The sequence below is a fragment of the Mustelus asterias genome, chromosome 2, assembly GCF_964213995.1.
Source record: "Mustelus asterias chromosome 2, sMusAst1.hap1.1, whole genome shotgun sequence".
NCBI lineage: Eukaryota > Metazoa > Chordata > Chondrichthyes > Carcharhiniformes > Triakidae > Mustelus > Mustelus asterias.
The window spans coordinates 95,435,432-95,455,668 of NC_135802.1; the positions used below are offsets into that span (position 1 = coordinate 95,435,432).

The window sequence follows — 20,237 nt, forward strand, 5'->3', positions numbered from 1 at the left end:
TTACTTGCCACAGAATTCCTAGCCTTTGATCTGCTTTGGTAGCCACAGTATTTATATGGCTAGTCCAGTTCAGCTTCTGGTTAATGATAACCCTCGTTGTTGATAGTAGGGGATTCAGCAATGATGTCATTGAATGTCAAGGGGCAATGCTTAGATCTCTCTTGCTGGAGATGGTTATTGCCTGGCACTTGCGTGGCTCATCTATGATGAAAATTCAGGTTAGAAGGACATCATTTTAAACCCCAACCGTTGTAAACTATCTTTTTGCAAAAGATTTTTCCAAAATAAGAAATTCTGAAGATCTAAAACACCATGGTTGAAAGAGTAGCTCTCAAAAGCACGGTGTGTAGGAGGGCAAGACAGACTGAAGGAGGTTGGAGAGTAAGAGACTGTTGCAGAATCACAAAAGGACAGAGGTGGAGGAGCAGGCAGAGTATAGGGTAGTTTGGAGCTTAGAAAAAACAAAAGGCGAGATTTCAGAGGAACTTACCATAATAGCGTTGATAAAAGTACACGGACAGAAACTTTACTATAGAATAAAGCCTATTGATAGGGGGAAGGTCAGGGGTAAGAGAGATCATCTATTTTGTTTAAATAATTCCATGTTTGTTTTCATTCTTCTACCCAGAAATTAATTCTATACATTCACCATTAATAGTTTCTTGACATCAGTTTAAAATTTGCCTCTTTCTAGTTTGTATCAGAAGACTTCTGAGTCACTGACATGCTACTTTCCAAGAGCACTCATTTTTCATTTCAAAACACTGGGACACAGATGCTCGAGACAAATACACTGTCGTGAGTTTCTCTCCCCAAACCTCAGGTAGCTTTCAGGCATCAGGTAAATTTAAATGGGAGCAGGAATTTGGAAAAAAAACAATATTATGTATTTTCAACCATATTGTGTTAGCTACAGTAAAATTAAAATGGGAACAATTAAATTGGGGACTGGAGATAAAACAAGTTAAAGTGAACAACTGAGAATAGGATTGACAAAACAGAAGTGTGACAAAATTTAAAAATGGACTCAAAAGTAGTTTTCGAAAAGTATGTCCCCATGCGAATAAAAAGGGAGCCAAAAGATATACAAAAGGAGAATGACTGAAGTAGAAACAAGATGAGAGATGCATTTATTGTTCAGCAAGGTTAAGAAAATGTGTCATAGGTAAATAAAAAGTTAGGGGTTTAATGCAAAGGCCAGTGAAATGATCAGACTAACATCTGATCTTGAAAGCAAGTCAGGCTGAAGACTACTACAGTCCAGGACAGAATTGTCAGAATATGGAGACAAGGGCAGAGGGCAGTTGAGAAAATTGAGAGACTGGATAAATTAAGATTGGTATGAGCAAGATAGAAACAAGCTTGTGAAGGTGCCCAAATAATTGTAATAACAAAAAGGTATCAGGCACATTTCAACGCTACAAATGAGAGACAAAAGGTCCGATTTTAACTGCGTTACATGGATAGATTTTGTGCAAGTTAATATCTTACCTAAAACATCAGAAGACATATTTAGCTAGCCTAAACCTAGGTGCACCTTGCAGGTCAGAGAGATTGCATTTTTAGGGAATCTTTGCTTGTAAAACGACTTGTGTAATAAAAGACAAAGTGTACAGGATGGTAATCTGTCAACATGTTGCCACATAGTGATAAATGACAAGCATAAATAGTGCCGGGTCTTTAAGCCACATACAAGGATTTACTGCCTGTGGAGTTCTTTGAGATATCTCAAGAATGTGAACAATATTATGGAAATGCAAGTCCTTTCGTGCCTCCAAAGTCAAATAGCGGATGCAAAATAATATTCTTGCTACATCAGAGTATTTAAGCTAGAGGACAGGTTTGAACTAGTAAAATATGTGACCAATATCAGGAGATTCTTCTCAATAGAGTGAACAAGCAACATATTTCCAGATAAAAGCAGTGGAGGTGGAAATGCTAGAATCATTTGTAGGGTGCAATGGGAAGAATCTAAATAGATCAAAAACACAGGCCAAATAACCACCTTCAGCTGTAGATAACTTGTGTCCTTTTGTTCTATGCAAGATAAGAGTCTGAAGTACTTTTAATGTCATCTTATGATAGGAAAATGTCCCAAGTGCTTCTTCGCATGAGCAAAATGTGACAGCAAAGTCGCACAAGTAGATATCACGATGGGTGACCAATAGCATGGTAAGAGAGATAGGTTTTAAGGTGCGTCTTTAAAGGAGGTGGGATTGAGAGAGAGGGGAAAAAGGCAGAGATGTTAAGGGAAGAAATTCCAGAGCTTCGGGCCTAGACACTGAAGGCATGGCTGCCAAAGAGACAAGGGGAATTAGGGATAGAGAGAGACAGGAATCGGAGGAACAGAGCTCTTGGGGGTTAGAGATGGGTAATGGCAAAGACAAAGTGATTTGTGAATTGGTGAAATGAGCTGAGTTGGAGTCATGATATGGCAGCAGAGCTTTAGATGAGCTGAATTTTATGGAGGGTGGAAAATGGGAAGCTGGTCAGGAGCACACTGCAATAAAATGAACACAAGAACATAATCAGGAGGAAGCCAAATGGCTCCTCAAGCCTGTTCAGCCATTTAATAAAATCATGGCTGATCATCGACCTCAAGTCCACTTTCACACCTGCTCGCCATATCTTGATTCCCTTCCAAAGTCCAAAAATCAAGTGATCTCAGCGGCTCCAAATAAACTCAAGGGCTGAATATTCATAGTCCTTTGGAATAGAGGATTCCAAAGATTCATGATTCCCCAAATGAGAAACCTCTTCCTTATCTCAATCTGAAATGACTGCCCCCTTACTCTGAGACTAAGCGCCAAATTCTCAACTCTCCAGAGGATAGAGCCTCTCAGCGTCTACCCTTTCAAGCCCCTCAGAATCTTGTATGTTTGAATGAGACCAACTTTCATTCTTCTGAACTCCAGTAGAGGTCATTTCTACTAAATCTCTCCTCTGATTTCTGGATTGAGAGTTGATCTATGAATCATAGTTGCACCCCTCCAAGGTACATATTTCCTTTCCACGAAGACCAAAACTATATGGTGCTCCACATGTGGTCCTACCAATTCCCTCTATAATTAAAGCAAGACTTCCTTACTCAAGTGTTCCTTTGCAATAAAATCCTAACAACGTGCTTATATAATTGTTTGCTGTACTTGTATGTTAACTGTGATTCTTGTACAAGGATACCCAAAGCTCTCTGAACCTCACAATAGTTTATTTAAGAAACAATCTTTATTTTCCTCCTAAAGTGAATAACCTCATGTTTCCTCGTACTATACTCCACCCGCCACTCTTCTCACTTACTTAACCCTATTATCCCTTTGCTGTCTGTCTCATGCTGGCAGCTTATTTTCTCACCTATCTTTATATCATTAGCAAATCTGAATGTATTATACTCGGTGCCTTTGTCCAAGCCATTAGTATAGATTATGGTGGAGGTTCCAGCATGGGTATTTGTGACACCCCTCCATCAGCTTGCCAACTTGAAAATAACCCTGTTTGCTGTCCTTTAGTCAATCCTCTATATATGCCATTACATTAACACCAATCCTATTAGCCTCATTTTATCTTTTGCAACAACTTTTCCTGTAGCACCTTATCAAATGTTTTTTGAAAATTCAAATATACATCCGATGGTTCCATTTTACCTATCCAACGAGTCACATCTTCAAATGAAGAAATATATTTTGTCAAACACGATTTCCCTTTCATTAAGCTTTGTCTGATCATACTATGATTTTCTAACTGCCCTGTTACCACTTCCTTAATAGATGCCAGCAGTTTCCCAACAACTGATATCTGGCTAACTGGCCTATGGTTCCCAATTTTCTCTTCCCTTCTTTTCTTGAATAGCATTTTCTACCTTCCAATCCACTGAGACCATTCTATAATCAGGGAATGTTGGATGATCACAAGCAATGCATCCATCATCTTTGTAGTCATCTCCATGAACTCTGGGATGGAGGACACTTCAGCTTTCAGTCCCATTAATTTCTCAGTACCTTTTCAGCTACAAACACTGATTACTTCAACTTCCTCAATCTCACTAGATCCTTGGTTTCTCATTATTTTTGTACATTGTGTCTTCTGCTGTAAAGACAGGGACACAATATTCGTTTAATGTTTCTGCCATTTACTTATTCCCCATTACAATTGCTCCTGTCTTGGGCTCTAAGGGACTCTCATTATTCCCTTCCTTTTTACAATCTGCTTTTATATGTCTTATTCTATCACACTCTATTTTGTCCCTCTATCAATTTTTTCATCAGCCTTACTGATGTCTAAAACTTACCCAATTCTAAGGTTTACTATTCTTACCATTATATATGCCCTTCCTTTAACGCAATATGATCCATAACTTCTTTAGCTTGCCACGGATAAATAATTTTTCCCCATGGAGGTTCTACTTCCCAATGAAAGGTAGATTCATTAAGAATTTGCTAACATTAAAGGAAATGTTTTACATGAAAACTTCAGCAGCAAATAGGTTGAATTGAATCAGGCGATGCTATGGAGGTAAGACTGACTAACAATGAACAGAGTTATGCTAAATGGATGACTTTCAGACTTGAAAACTGTAACCAGCAACTCGTGTGGTGCAGTGTCAACAGGGATCAGTGCTGGGGCCCTTGGATCTAGTATTGAAAGTAAACTGGGCCCGAGACAGGAAAAACTGTATTGGGGAGAAAGGAAATGACAAATGTTAAACAAATAGTTAGTGTCTGCTTTTACAGCGGAAGACAGAAATCCTTGGAAATCAAGGATCTAATCAGATATGCAGCAACATTTGCAATCTGTTTGGGGGTGGTGCTTCAATTATTTACAGTCTACATTATTGACTTGGATGAAGGGACCAATTTTGTTGATGATACTCGGCCAAATTTGTTGATGATACTAGGATAGGTAGGAAAGCAAGATGTGAGGAGGCCATGTAAATTCTGCCAAGGAATATACATGGGTTAAGCAAATGGGGAACAAATTGATAAATGGAGCATAATGAGAGAAAACGCGAGGTTATTCACTTTGGTGACAATAGCAGATTTTTTTAAAAATAGAGATATACTTCAGAATGCTACAGTACACAGGGATTTAGGTAATCTCATGAATCTTAAAAGTTATCATGCAGGTGCAACAAGTAATTAGAAAGGCATATGAAACATTGACCTTTATTGCAATGGGGTTAGAGTATTATAGTAGAAGTCTTGCTACAACTGCATAGGGCATTTGTATAACACATGGAGGACTGTGTACAGTTCTGATCTTTTTATTCAAGGAGGGATATACTTGCATTGAAGGTCGCTCAGAGAAGGTTCACCAAGTTGATTCGCACGATGGATGAAGGGATTATGTTCTGAGGAAAGGTTGAGTGTTGAGCAGGCTAGACTTGCACTCACTAGAGTTTAGAGGAGTGAGAGGGGATCTTATTGAAATATAAAAGATTGAGGGGCTTGAGGTCATAAGATGCTGAGAGGGTGTTATCCTTCATTGGGGAGGGGGGTTGGCATGGCGGAGGGGGATGTATGAGGGGTCACAGTTTCAGAATAAGGGGCCTCCTATTTAAGGCAGCAGGGAGGAATTGCATCGCTGGAGACTGGGTGAGAAGGATGGTCCAGCAAAGGGGGTAGGGAAGGTGGCTGACCATAAGGAAAAAGGGACTTAAAAATGCAGTTACACAGATATCCCAAAGAACTTTACAACCAATGGTTGCAACCAAAGGCGTTTGAAGTGTAGTCATTGTTGTAATGTAGGAAACAGGGCAGTCAATTTGTCCATAGCAAGCTCCCTTCAAGCACAGATGGGGCCTCCGCTTAACATCTCATCTGAATGTCTGACAGCACAGTACTCCCTTTGTGCTTCACTAGAATGTCAGCAAATATTTCTGAGACAGGATTTGAACCTACACCTCCTCAGAGGTAAGAATGGATGGTCACATGTTCACACCCCAAGGAGTGACCTTAATCTTACAGAAAATCAATCTCAGAAGGATGGATGACATTTACACTTAACAATTGTTTTTAAACTGTAGATTTTACATATTCCGCCTCTTTTCCCTGACTTTTGGTGCAGGTTTAAGCAGTAATCTCAACATCTGATTCTTTTATTAAACTACAAAGTGTTTGGAATAACTCATCCAACTCCATTTGCACTCTACTGCAGAATAATCTCTGCCACCAACAATTCAGCTTAATTACTTTAGTAAAATAGTCACATTGCATCGAGAGATTTGGTCCAAAGTTGAAAACTAACAGGTGGATATAACACGAACAGAATTCAACTGCACCTGTAGAGATATCCCCATCAAATACCGAAAAGTGACGCAACATTTTGAACCACTTTCCCTGTGCATATTCCTTGAAAACATTCCTACCAAAGGTTGAAGAGTTTGTGCATCATGCTCAAAGGTGGACAGTAGCAATACACAAGTCATTAATCGATAGAAAGGCGTTATTTAAGGCAGTTACAACATCTTACCTGACTTGCAAAGAAGTGACCAGTGATTTTCACAATAACCTGATCATTTTCATCTGGTGTTTGATCACGAGGAACTACTACTTCTGCACTGGTCAGGTTCTGTAGTTCATTTACCTTTTCATTAAAAAACGGAAATTACTCTCAAATATGCATACAGACGCTATAACTTTTATACAAGGATCCTGAAGTATTATTTCAAACAGCAGAGACACGAATATCCATATATAAAATTAAGCAGGAAGTGGCAGAGGGGTGGAGAACAACGTCATTCCTATCTTGGCAGAGACTGAACTAATCAGGAGACCCTTGTAACAGTTCTCAATATTACTGGTAAATTCCAGACAGAAAATATCAAAATTATAAAAAAGGAGCTGGACACAGGAAGACATGGCTTTGAAATTTTCAGATGATATTAAGCTGTGGGATAAAGCATGTGGGACTTCATCAAATTATAGTATGGTATATAAAGCTTGCAAAGTGGACAAATAAATGACATATCCTCATTTATACATTAGACTACAACAACACTAAAGTGGATTTATTCCACAAGACAGGTATACATGCCACTACACCCAGTACTCACCGTTTTGCCGCCTTTCCCAATAACTCGACCAGCAGCATGGCTTGGCACTTTGATATGGGTCTCCAATTTCACTTCTTCTTTGGGTCCAAAGAAGTTCTCCTCTTTAAGTTTATTATAGATTCTTCCTTGAGCCTGAAGAACAAAATATTTTCCCAAATATAACAGTTCCCCAATCAAGAACTGAGCTCGTTTGTCACTCTGCCATTAAAATATTTTCATGACAATAATCTGAAATTTTAAAAATTCACTAATTACAAGTGGGAAATTTAGCCGAATGGTCAGAAAGATTAGCTCTCACTTTTGAAAAGGATGTGGGCTGAATTTGCTAAAAACCCTCTCCAGTTGCAGTATGTCATTATTACGGTGCAGAAATTAAGAAATTATTATGCCAATAACTTAACACATTATGTATGCGAGGTCATAATTTGTTGGTACTTTAGTACTACTCTATAAAGACTTTTAACCATAATCATGGCCCAACTCCAATTAAAATTAATGGTGAGATTGAATATTTAAATTAAACCACTGACTGCTGCAACTTTGACCATTACAGGATGTGTTGAAGGGCTCAGATCAGTAATAAACTCAATCGTTCAGTCAGTTGAGGGTATCGTTAAGGATCAATCTGCAGAATAAGGGTCACTTGACCTGGAGAACCAACTGGGGAGCAGGGTGGGGTAATCACCCTGGTTAGCACGGGCTTCTGTACTCAGAAGTCATCTCAGGAGTGGATTGTAGCCAAGAGGTGGCATGCCTCGATAGTTTTAACCTGTACATAAACAAGCTGATTTTCCCTAAACTACTGAACGAGTATCTTTACATTTGGTGATGACCGAGATTATCCAGGTTACATTGAAGTGAAAAAAGAACAGTACTTACCAAGATGCCCCAGTTTGGATGAATAGATCCATTTGACTCCTCTGTAGAGGATTGGACACAAAGTGAATGGAATAGGGAAGGAAGTGAAGCGCAAGGCAATTCTCCTGAGTGTGTGGGGTACCCAAACATATAACCAGATTCGTAGCGTCACAGCCCCAAGCACGCTCGACTCCAAATATCAGTCATACTTTTGGAATTCAGAAGAGCGAGGGAAGATCTTATAGAAACATTTCTATTCCCTTCATAATAAGGCAGAAGCAGGGAAGTTGTTCCCACTGTCAAGTGAAACTAGAACTAGGGAGCATGGCCTCAAAATTAGGGGGAGCAGATTTAGGATGGAGTTGAGGAGGAACTACTTCACCCAAAAGGTTGTGAATTCCCTCTCCAATGAAGCGGTTGAGGCCATCTCGTTGAATTTTAAAGGTAAAGATGAGATTTTTGAACAGTAAAGGAATTAAGGGTTATGATGAGCGGGCAGGTTAAGTGGAGCCGAGTCCATGAAACGATCAGCCATGATCTTATTAAATGACGGAGCAGACTCGAGGGTCCAGATGGCCGGCTCCTGCTCCTAGTTCTTATGGAGCTTGCCTGAATGGTGTGTTATGGAACAGATTAGTCTGGGGGATGAATAATGAGGCAATTCAACGGTGACTACTTGCAGAGGTTGATACAAATTTTAAACCAGCAATGGAAATAGTGCAGGCAATGGAAAGCATTGAAAAAGGTGCACAAGAGGTACAGTGCATGCAAAATGGCACCATTCACCAGTTAGGGCTGGAACCTGCAGTCAGCAGTGGTGTCAAAACTGAGGTAATAGCTATTAGTTCAGCCACAAATACAGCTGTTCCAGTACCACAGGAAATTGCCATGGCGCTGAATTTTTTGGACATGTTGCCAGTCACAGCAAAGCAAATCAGGTACTGGACCAGTTGGGATCCACTTATATCCAAAGTGAGACAAAAGATATTACAAATTGAGTAAATGCGCCAGTTTCTGAAGAAATGAAACCATTTGTTACTCTTAAGGATGAATGGAGTTGCCAGGGTGGCATTCTACTCTGGGGAGTAATAGTAGTCCTACCTCTACCAGGCAGAGAGCCGCTTCTAATGTGATTACAGTGCTCATGCGGACATCTCAAAGATGAAGATGCTTGCCAGAAGCTGTGTGTGCTGGCGATGCTGACAGAGAGCTTAGTTAAGCACTGAGCAGTGCCAATTGCTACGAAGGTTACCTACTGCACCTTTGAGAATGGAATGGCCTGTCATGGGTATGGGCCCTTATTGATTGTCAGTGCATTCATGGGCAATATGTTTCTGCACACTCTAAGAGGATGGATGTTTTTGAGCTGAAGTCTCCTACATCACACGGTACCATTGAAAGATTGCAATGTTTTTCCAACCACAGAATACCTGAAGTAATAGTGTCTGACAGTGGAACAATATTTACAAATGCCAAGATTTGAAACTTCACACATTAGCACATTAGAACTGCACCTTACCACCCAGCGTCCAACGGACTAGCTGAGCAAGCTGTCCAAACTTTTAAGTCTGGCCTAAAGCCGTCAGGAGGAACCCGGGAGAACAGAAACTTGCGCTTCCTTCTTGGCTACTGGACCACTCCATACGCAGCAATGGGAGTCCCGCAGAGTTGTTAATGAACTGTTATCTCAGAATGAGACGGAGCCTCATGTTTCCAAATTTGCTGGGGAGGGTAGAGGCTAGCCAAAACAATCAGAAGGCACGTCATGATTCATGTCAATTAGCAGTCATTTATGGTGGTTGGTGCCATATATGAGGAATTTTGATAGCGGGTTGAGTTGGTTCCCTGTCGTTGTTGCTGAACTGCACCCGTCTTACCAAGTGGATGTAGAAGGAAGGATCGTCCAAAAAAACTGACCATTTTAATAAAGATGCCCCAAGAGCAGAGGCAGACTTGCAATGAAACAGATTGTGCGTAGGGGGAAAATGGCGGCCGAAGACTGTGGGCACCAGAGTCTGAAGCCACTCCGTACTGGAATTCCGATTGGTTGTTTTCCCCTGGAGCAGGAAAGCACTGGTGAATGTTGAGGTGACTAGGAGGGAGAGAAAGCAGTTAAGGCGAAGATCTCATGCTTACTTAATTATTTTGCGAATTGGCACAAAAAACCGCTAGGGAGGGAGCTAGGGAGCCAGCTAGTCGGGAGTTGGAAGCAAGCCATTGTCGAGGGGAGCGGGGTGATTTGAACCCCCACGTCAAGGCTGAGGAGGGCTGGACAGGCCATAGCCAGACAGCCTTCAATGAAGCAAGGTCACCAAGGTGGGTGAAGTGGTGAAAAAAGTCACAAGGGAGGTTGAGAGTGAGCCAGTTAAGCAGTCGGGACTTGGGGTCACCGCCGTCCAGCAGCAAGGGGAGCAGGGGTGACTCGACCGCAGGGCTGAGGGGGGCAAAAAAAAGTCTGCTCTTCCAGAAAACTCATACATCAAGATCGATCAATTAACATGAAGTGACACTATCAATCTGGCAGTCAAAAACACAAAATTGAAGGCGAGGCAAGAAGACAAAGCGAGGCAAAAAGAAATGTTTGTCATTTTACTTTAAAAAGTTTAGTACTGAACAGTGCACAAACTGCACATTCATCCTCATCAACTGAAAAAGTGGAATCTGAAATGGCAATGGAACAAGATATTTCTTCTGTTGAAGTGAGGGCAGAAACCCACCCTGAAGACATTGCCTTGTGGTCAAAATCTGTTCCACTGGGGATGATAGAATATTTTGTACTAAGTAAACCTGAAAACATAGGTAATATGGAAAAGGAAAGCAAAGAGTTTGAGGTTGGAGGCTGAAAGCAGGTTAGAAGTCTTCCCAGTTTGAGGATGAAGTGAAATGGGATGTCAAAAATTAGAAGTTAGCTGATTTTTTTCAGAAACCTCTAAGGCAGTCTACTGTTAGCTTTGCAAATTATTCCCTGACACTAGTAAAGGGAAACAAGCATTTGTTGGTGGGTACTCTAACTGGAGAAATATTGGAAGAGATATTGCTGATTATGAAACTTCCAAAGCTCATTTTAGAGCTATGTGAGCATTCAAAAGATAGAAATTATCGAGAAGAATTGATTCTGCATAATCAGCTCAGTTTTGAAAAGGAGTGTTCTTACTGGGGGAAAGTGCTGGGACATGCTGTTGCCATGGTTAAACCGCTGTCTTCTTTGGGACTACTTCAGAAGACACGAGGAGTCATTATTTCAAGTCAAAGAGGTAATTTTTTTTAGCCTACCCTGAATATCTCTGAATTTGATGAATTTCTCAAAGACCATTGAAAAGTTATCAATATTGTAACTCAGGAAGACCAATGTTTTAACGTAGAGAATCACTGTAATGGTAGAGTGGCTCAGAAAGCAATTCACCAATGAAGTAGAAGATGCCAAATAGTATTCCATAATAGGGCGGCACGGTAGCACAGTGGTTAGCACTGCTGCTTCACAGCTCCAGGGACCTGGGTTCGATTCCCGGCTTAGGTCACTGTCTGTGTGGAGTTTGCACATTCTCCTCGTGTTTGCGTGGGTTTCCTCCGGGTGCTCCGGTTTCCTCCCACATTCCAAAGATGTGCGGGTTAGGTTGATTGGCCATGATTAAATTGCCCTTAGTGTCCTGAGATGCATAGGTTAGAGGGATTAGCGGGTAAATATGTAGGGATATGGGGGTAGGACCTGGGTGGGATTGTGGTCGGTGCAGACTCGATGGGCCGAATGGCCTCTTTCTGTACTGTAGGGTTTCTATGATTTCTATGAGTTGATTCAAGACCAGATGCGAGGATCAATTAACATTTTAAGATGTGACCAGTGATGGTGAAGTTGTAGAGCGATTTCTTTATTTTGTCCAGCTGCAATCCCACACTTCTGAGTATCTGGAAGCAGCGGTTTTGGAAAGCATTGCAAATTTAGGTTGGGACATCAAAAATTGTTGTGGGCAGAGCTTCGATAATGCCACAAAAATGCAGGAAAATATTTAGACCTTAAAGCAAGATTGAATAATGCAAGTCCTTGTGCATAATTCATCCCACGTCCCAATCATTCCTTGATTTTAATCTGCAACAATGCAGCCGAATCCTGTGAGAAGGCTGGACATTTTTTTGTTCAAAAAATGTATACTTTTTTTCAGTTTCCACAAGTGGTGGAATATGTTGCAATCACGTTTGAAGCAGGCAAATGGAAAACAGTTGCTAGTCAAAAGAATGTGACAACAGGTGGTCTGCTCATGCAGATGCTGTTTCGCCTTCGAAAAATGAAACCGAATCAGACATAGCTGCATTAAATTCAGAAAAACCACAAATGAAACTTGAAGCAAAACCTTTAGCAGAGAAGTTTGAAAAGTACGACATAGCTATTTTTACCCTTTTGTGGAACAATTTACTTCAAAGAATTAATGCTATCAGCAAATTACTGCAAAATGTCCATACAACCTTATCAAATGCTACAAATTGTTAAGGAAGCTCGAAATGACAATAGCTTGTTGGAAACAGAGGCACTAACATTAGCAAAAAATACATGTCCCTCCAATGATGAGGCGTGCAAGACGCAGGAAGTTTTTTTTTCCATGAAACTAGAGACAATCAAATCACTTTAAAAATGAAAGATGATCATCCTTGACACTGTCAATATTACCAACAATCATGATGCAATTGCAGAGTAGAAGTGAATCTCTGTTGAAGAAAACTGTTGATTAATTTGCACGTTTTTCATTTGGATGAGAATGCTAAAAGCCACTGCAGAAAATTCTGCCAGGATGACGTAGATGAAGTGAAACAATTAATTCATTTAAATCGACAATGATGTGCTCTGTGCTTTGAGATCACCAGCTGATTTGTATAGACTGAAATATATTCAATGACAACATATGCATCTTGTTGATTGGAGTATTTGCTCTTGTACTGGACTGGCTCATTCTGTCCTACACTGACATGTTCTGCAGTGATGTCACCAACTGATTTTCCATCTCTTGCTCATCAAGTTCTATCAAGACACACATCACAATATTGACCATCTTTGCCATCATTCTGAGAAGAGGTAAGCTTGGGTTTCAATTCAGCAATTATTAATACAAAGGCGTGTTTTTACAAGTTAAAAAGCAGTTAAGCAGTGATCAATGTGTGTATTTTTGTGGCTTGTACCTTTGCATTGAGATGCAAGGGTGGGTGGGGTCTCACAACCTGCAAGACCACCATTGCCTTGCAGCCAGCTTTGCCATCAGGAAATGTTGGTGACTGTTTTAGCATTGAAGCACCTGGTCGTTCTGTGGCAGGTACAACCAATGTCTCCACGGAAACAGAACTGAACTGTGTGTCTGAAGAGGCATCTGTCATTGTGGTTTTGGCTGATAGCAATCCTGTGGAAGCATCCCAGATGGAGGAGTTACACTGCTCCACAAGGATTCAGAAATCCCTTGAAAGAAACATAGAAACATAGAAACCCTACAGTGCAGAAGGAGGCCATTCGGCCCATCGAGTCTGCACCGACCACAATCCCACCCAGGCCCTCCCCCCACATATTTTACCCGCTAATCCCTCTAACCTACGCATCCCAGGACTCTAAGGGACAATTTTTAACCTGGCCAATCAACCTAACCCGCACATCTTTGGACTGTGGGAGGAAACCGGAGCACCCGGAGGAAACCCACGCAGACACGAGGAGAATGTGCAAACTCCACACAGACAGTGACCCGAGCCGGGAATCGAACCCGGGATCCTGGAGCTGTGAAGCAGCAGTGCTAACCACTGTGCTACCGTGCCGCCCCTTAATTTATAATTGATTAAATTCATGTACTAAATGTTTCATCATCTGGGACTGCAAATTGAATGTTGACATTTATGAAGGGATGTGGCAAGTGTCCCTTTATGGATCAATCTGTAGGGCAAGAGTCACATGACCCAGGGAACCAATCGGGGAGCGGGTTGGGAGTTTACACTGGCAAGTACAGGCTTTGTATTCAGGAGTTATTTCAGGGGCTGATTGCAGCTACGAGGCTGCAAGCCTCTGTATCGTTTGAACCTGCAAATAAATGAGTTGTGTTTTCCTAAACTGGTGAACAAGAATCTTTACATTCGGATCGCCTTGCTCCAAAAACTGTACTGAAATCTTAAAACTTTTAAGTGATAAAATAGGATTTTTTGACAGCCAAGCAGGTTCCAGTTCCTCCCCACCACCAAGGCTGATATTAGCTTTATACCAATGTTTACAGAGATTGCATTGATTCCATCTGATACTCAAATCTGACTGGAATTGCAGAAATGGTGTTGTTCAGAGAATTTACCTTAAACTGAGCTTCAGGCTGCCCCGAGATGATCACCATTCGCTGTTTAGCATCTGGGCCTTCTGCAGGAGCAATCTGTAATGTAACATTTATGAATAAGAACAGTACTTTTAAAGAATGATCATACAAGGAATCAACCAACACAAATCAACCAGCACTTCTTTCTTCCGCTCATGTTTCATGTTATTTTTCTGGCAAAGAATCTTTCCTCCATGTGAGGCAGTCATAATGGGGCAGCACGGTGACACAGTGGGTAGCACCATGGACCTGGGTTGGGTTCCTGTCTGTGCGGAGTCTGCACGTTCTCCTCGTGTCTGCGTGGGTTTCTTCTGGGTGCTCTGTTTCCTCCCACAGTCCAAATGATGTGCTGGTTCGGTGCATTGGCCATGCTAAATTCTCCCAGTGTACCTGAACAGGCGCTGGAGTGTGGCAACTAGAGGAATTTCACAGCAACTTCATTGCAGTGTTAATGTAAGCCTACTTGTGACTAATAAATAAACATTACTTTATCCATATGCAACAAAATCGGGTTGGTTAGCTCAGTTGGCTGGACCACTGGTTTGTGATGTGAAGCGACGCCAAGAGCATGGGTTCAATTCCCATACTGGCTGAGGATATTCATGAAGGCCCAGCCTACTCATCTCGTTGCCTGAAGTGTGGTGACCCTCGGGTTAAATCACCACCAGACAGCTCTCCCCCCTCAAAGGGGAGAGCAGACTATGGTCATCTGGGACTACGGTGACTTTGCTTACATACAACAAGATCTGGGCAACATTAGATCTTGTGCTAGTAAGTGACAGGAAATCTCCACCTCCAACAAGAGAGAATCTAAGCATTTCCATGACATTCAATGGCCTTACCATTTAATTTTTTGGTTAAATTTATTGCAAATCATCTGCCTTTGCCAGTATTATATTAATTTCCCCCACAATCATATAGACTTTACAATTACAGTATGGAATATAATATCTGATTTTTAAACTTGTTCAATTCCACCCTGATCGGGTCACAAAAATCAACATTGATGAGTTACCCATACATTTCCACATTTTAGCTGGCATATCTCTGCAGTAAATTAAAGCTAATGCCCAAAGATGGGGCTCAAATAAGACACATAGCCATTTAAAAGATACCCAGCAACAACTTGCAGTTACATAGTGTTTTTAATGTAGTAAAACACTGGAAGGAGATATTTGGGGGCAGGTGACCAGAAACATCACCATTGACAATTTTAAGGAGCAACTTGAAAGATATAGATGCAGAAGGGTTTGATCATAGAATCCCTACAGTGCAAAAAGAGGCCATTGGCCCACTGAGTCTGCACTGATCCTCTGACAGCGTATCTTCCCCAAGCCCTTTCTCCAACCTTATCCCTGTAACCCCACACATTTACCATGGCTAGTCCATCTAACCTTCACATCTTTGGACTGTGGAAGGAAACCAGAGCATCCAGAGGAAACCCACACAGACACAGGGAGAATATGCAAAGTCCACAGTCACCCAAGGCGAGAGTTGAACCCAGGTCCCTGGTGCTGAGAGGCAGCAGTAATAACCACCGTGCTCTTTAGGGAGAGAATTCCATAGTTCAGCGCCATAGTAGCTGAAGACCCGGCCTTGACTGGTGGATCGAAGACAATTGGGAATGGGTAAGGGGCACATCAAGCCAATGTTATAAACAGCTAATTTCAACATAGCTTAGTGATATTTCTACAATGTCCCAATAAAGATTGATGATCAAATAATGGGATCTACGAGGGAAACCCAATACTCAGGAGATTATAAAGAAAGACACTGGCAGGCAGCACATTTTTATTTATATATATATTTTTAATATATATCTATATCTAAATAAAATTTAACATTCAACTGCTCAAAATATTCTGTAAGCATTTCAAAGTCATTGCAAATTGCTTTGTTGAATATCTCAATTTTTAATATTGAACATTGCTGAAAATGCTCAGCAGGATCAGACACAATCCGCGGAGCGAAACAGTGTTAATGGTTCAGGTTGAGCTGACATTTCTCTCCACAAACGCTACCTGACCTGGTGAACATTCACAACATTTTTTGATTTTCTCAGATTTCCAGCATCTGCAACATTGTACTCTTGTATCTCCATTTTTACAGTAGTTTGTTAAAGCAAATGCCAATACAATGTGCTAATTACCTTAATGGAAGCTGATGCATAGCGAGAGAGTTGTTTGATGTGTTGCCCCTTCTTGCCAATAATTGCACCTACAGCCAGGGCAGGGATGAAGACATGAACGGTTTCAGATTCGGACTGCTGCTGCAAAGAGGAGAGTCATTATGTACAAGCAACATGAAGTTTATACACAAGCTTCTCAGATCATAATTTTTCCACCACATATACACATTTTCCCATACCTCAATGCTAGCCAAGAACCAATCTGACATTTTTTGCAATTTCCTTTGCCCCTTCTGTTAGCACTGAGAACGGAGCATCAAATCTCAGGTGTGCTAGAATTTTTATAAATAAAAACATAAGACAAATGATGCCGCTTTTAAATTGTCATTTGCACCCGCTATACATACCAGACCAGCTGAAATAAAGAGGGTCTTTATGCAGCTTATGAATTAAAAAATTTAGTGAGCCTGCCAGACAGCAGATATTCTCAATACAAAGCTTGGAGCTTAATACAAGTCATTTTACCACATTTGCAACTATGCAAATAAGGTTAAAGCACTGATAAAAGTTGAGGGGCAAAGCAAAATATATCCCAGATCTTATACCTTCATTTGTTCAGGCTAATGCTCATGAAAAATATATTGGGACTAAGAATGTGTTTTATTTTTAAAAAATTTCTCAGAGACTTAAAAATTATCCCTATAGTATGGAAGAGGATGGCTGGCAAAGCAGCACTGATTTCCTATCCCCAGTTGCCCTGAGGTGATAGCGTGACTTCTCCAGAAACTACTGTACACCTTGGGAACAATACTGCTTCCACAATTGTGGCAGCTAGGAAATTCCAGGATGTTTTTAATTGAAACTGCACTGAAATTAAACTAAATTATGTTGTGCAACATTTTGGAAATGTGTAAATACAGTGCCCATTCATCATTTTGAAATATGGCCAATTTAACTGGAAAGATTTTTTAAAGATTAAAATGAGTGACGAATTAATTCAGTATTACACAGTCAAAAAATGAGTAATGTTTATTGGTAACAAATTAGGAAGTATAAATCAAATTTTAAATTTGGTACAGAACAGGTTCCCCGAATGGACAGGTAAAAGATTCAAACTCTAGTTCTCAAGACCCCCAGCTCAGAATTGGCTAAAGTTGGTGTTAGTGGACACAGCAAAGTAAAAGGCAGTGAAATAGGTTAAGGGAACTTCAAACAGACCGAGAATTCCAGGTAAGGAGGCTGGTGGCTATCTACCAAGACAGGAGCACAACTAAATTCCAAACCATTGTACACTTCCAGATGAGCTGCAATTCGTTCATCCTTCAAGGCAAAGATAACCATATTCATCATCTTGGGTATTTGAGAGTTCCAGTGAGTACACGGGTAACTGCAATAGAAGATCTGTGGCCAGAAGGTTCTGCTGCAAATAGTACAGGATACCGCAAACAATCAGAGTTTCGGATGAGTTGCTGGCTCAGGATTTTCTCTCCGCCTCAGATGTGTGCTTAAGCTTTGGAGGCCACAGAGTTTTACATTTGGTTGCAAGAGATGCAGCAACCCTGCGTGAGTGGTTCCCAGACTTGAAACTGATATCAAATCTACCAAGTAAAGCCGTCAGTGCCCTTGTAACATTTCCTTTGACTGCCATGAGTGCGCATTCCAGACACTACCTCTCCACAGAAGATTTGCTTTGGTGAGTATCTGGCATTCTGGTCACATGACCAGCCCAACTCAGTTGTGATTTTCTCAATATGGTGTAAATGCTGAGCGTGCCAGCTCAGATGCGCACACTAGTCTCTGCTATTTTGTCCTGCCATCTAATCTTCAGAAGCTATTGAAGGCAGCTTAGTGAAAGTTGCTGAGCTTCTTGGCGTGGCATGGATGCATAGTCCAGTTCTCACATGCTTCAGTTGGGACTATTGCGTTATAGATTTTGGGATGAATCTTCTGAGGAACACATCCATGAGCATTATGTCAGATCATCAACAACTGATTAATTTCTCAGGGAAGCCAAAATGTGCCCTTACCTTCCAAAGGCCCTCACAGCTGTGTATCAAAAACCTTGCTCAAGTCAAACATGCTGTATAGACTAGTGTTCTGTTTTTGGTATTTCTCCTGCAATATATAGGTGGACGATAGAGGCATCTTTTTATTCATGCAGGATGATGCCTTGCTCCCACGCAAGTTCAGTAAACTTCTTGAACAGGCATTGACCTCCAGTCTTGTAGTCGGGATCGTAACAACGCGTGGAACTTTGCCACCAGACAGGAATTTGATTGCATTTGTTGTTTCTAACAATGTGGGTGGGTGGGTCGGTCAAGGGAGCACTTGCAGCCAGCTGATCACTTCTCCGTTGATGGATGAAGTCTAATTGAGGATGTGGTTAAAATGCACTGCCAATTATTTTAGAATTTGGGTTTTCTCGCTGAGCAGTGTTGACCCATCAGCAGAGGATTGGTGATGAACTATTAGGTTAGGACCTGTAGACAGATTTATGAGCATTGTGGAATCTCTTCAGCTTTTGTGGTCTACATAGGACTGAAGTCCCTACTCAGATGATGTGAAAGATCTTCTAGCACTATACAGAATTGTACAGTGGATTTCTCAATGTCCTGATGAGCATTTATTTTTTAATGGATACCAGCAGAAAATAATTACCTGACTGACTATTAATTTTATTTGTTGTGGAATCTTGTTTTGTCCAAAGTTGCTGCTGCATGTGGCTACTTTAGAGTGATTACATTTTCACAGTCGTGAAACATCCTGAAACTGAAGGGCATTATGAAAAAATGCTTTTTTCCTTGTAACTTTTTACAGCAAATTAAAAACACTACAACAAACCAAAATAGATGTTATCTCCATGTGCAGATGAACAGGCAAACTAAACCCAATCTCGACTTTGAAAAATCATATTTGAGGAAATCTATTTGGTTTCAAGTCAGACAACATTCAGATTAGAAAAAACTCGGGAAATCAGTAGGGAAAAGCAACTAAAACTCAAATTAAATCATATGATTAAACCTCTCATTTACTTCTGCAACGGATAATGTTCTTTAAAAAAATGTCCAATTTTCCGTTGCAATTGCTAAACAATTTTGTCCCAATTAGTTCAATTTATATTTATTTTAATTGCATACAATTCTTGTTCTAAACAAATTCAGGCAATTTAATATAAACACCATCAATGTCATGCAAAGATGCGTTTAATTCAGGGTTAGGGTTTCTGTCCTCTCCTGCAATGTCCCAAAAAATAAAAATATTTTCAGCTATTTAAATAACTAGGATGATGGCATCTGTTTCACCGCTCTTAAATTCAAGGCTTAGAACAATAAAATCCAAAGAATTCCTACAATGCTCTTAGAACTTAAATGCAAGCTCACCACTCTCCCATTTCCCCAACTCAACTCCAACTAGGCAATTTATCCTGGGGATTGTGATTGCTCTGAAATTCTAGTCAGCTTCTTATATGAAGATCCATCCAAATCAGGAGCAGGAGTAGGCCACACAATCCTTCGCGCCTGCCCTGCCACTCTAAGGTTTTGATCAAATCACCTCTTACTCTAAACTTTAGTGAGTACAAGGCTAGCCTCTCCAAACTTTCCTCATAGGACAACCCACCAATTTCTGGTATTAAGTCTAGTAAACCTTCTGAACTGCTTCTGAAGCATGTACATCTTTCTGTAAATAAGGAGACCAATACTGCACACAATGCTCCAGATATGGTCTCATCAATGCCCTGTCAAACTGATGCAGAACCTCCCTACTTTTGTAATCAGTTCCTCTCTCAATCAATGTTTGCTTAGCATTCATAATTACTTGCTGTACCTGTATGCCAGCCTTTCGTGATTCATACACTAGGATGCCTAGATCCCTCAGCACA

General features: G+C 40.8%; 1 protein-coding gene across 6 annotated transcripts in view; it reads right to left on the reverse strand.

Moving 5' to 3' along the window:
* igf2bp3 (insulin-like growth factor 2 mRNA binding protein 3) overlaps nt 1–20,237 on the reverse strand; it is a 144,926-nt gene that overhangs the window by 3,708 nt on the left and 120,981 nt on the right. For 3 of the 6 annotated variants that reach the window (XM_078238732.1, XM_078238751.1, XM_078238760.1), the window contains 4 exons: nt 16,379–16,495; nt 14,212–14,286; nt 7,049–7,180; nt 6,466–6,579 (listed from right to left, as the gene is read on the reverse strand). In XM_078238732.1, coding sequence (XP_078094858.1) covers nt 6,466–6,579; nt 7,049–7,180; nt 14,212–14,286; nt 16,379–16,495 — 438 coding nt within the window. Of the gene's footprint in view, nt 1–6,465; nt 6,580–7,048; nt 7,181–14,211; nt 14,287–16,378; nt 16,499–20,237 lie in introns of all 6 variants that reach the window. The other 3 variants (XM_078238741.1, XM_078238714.1, XM_078238723.1) reach the window with 1 other exon arrangement.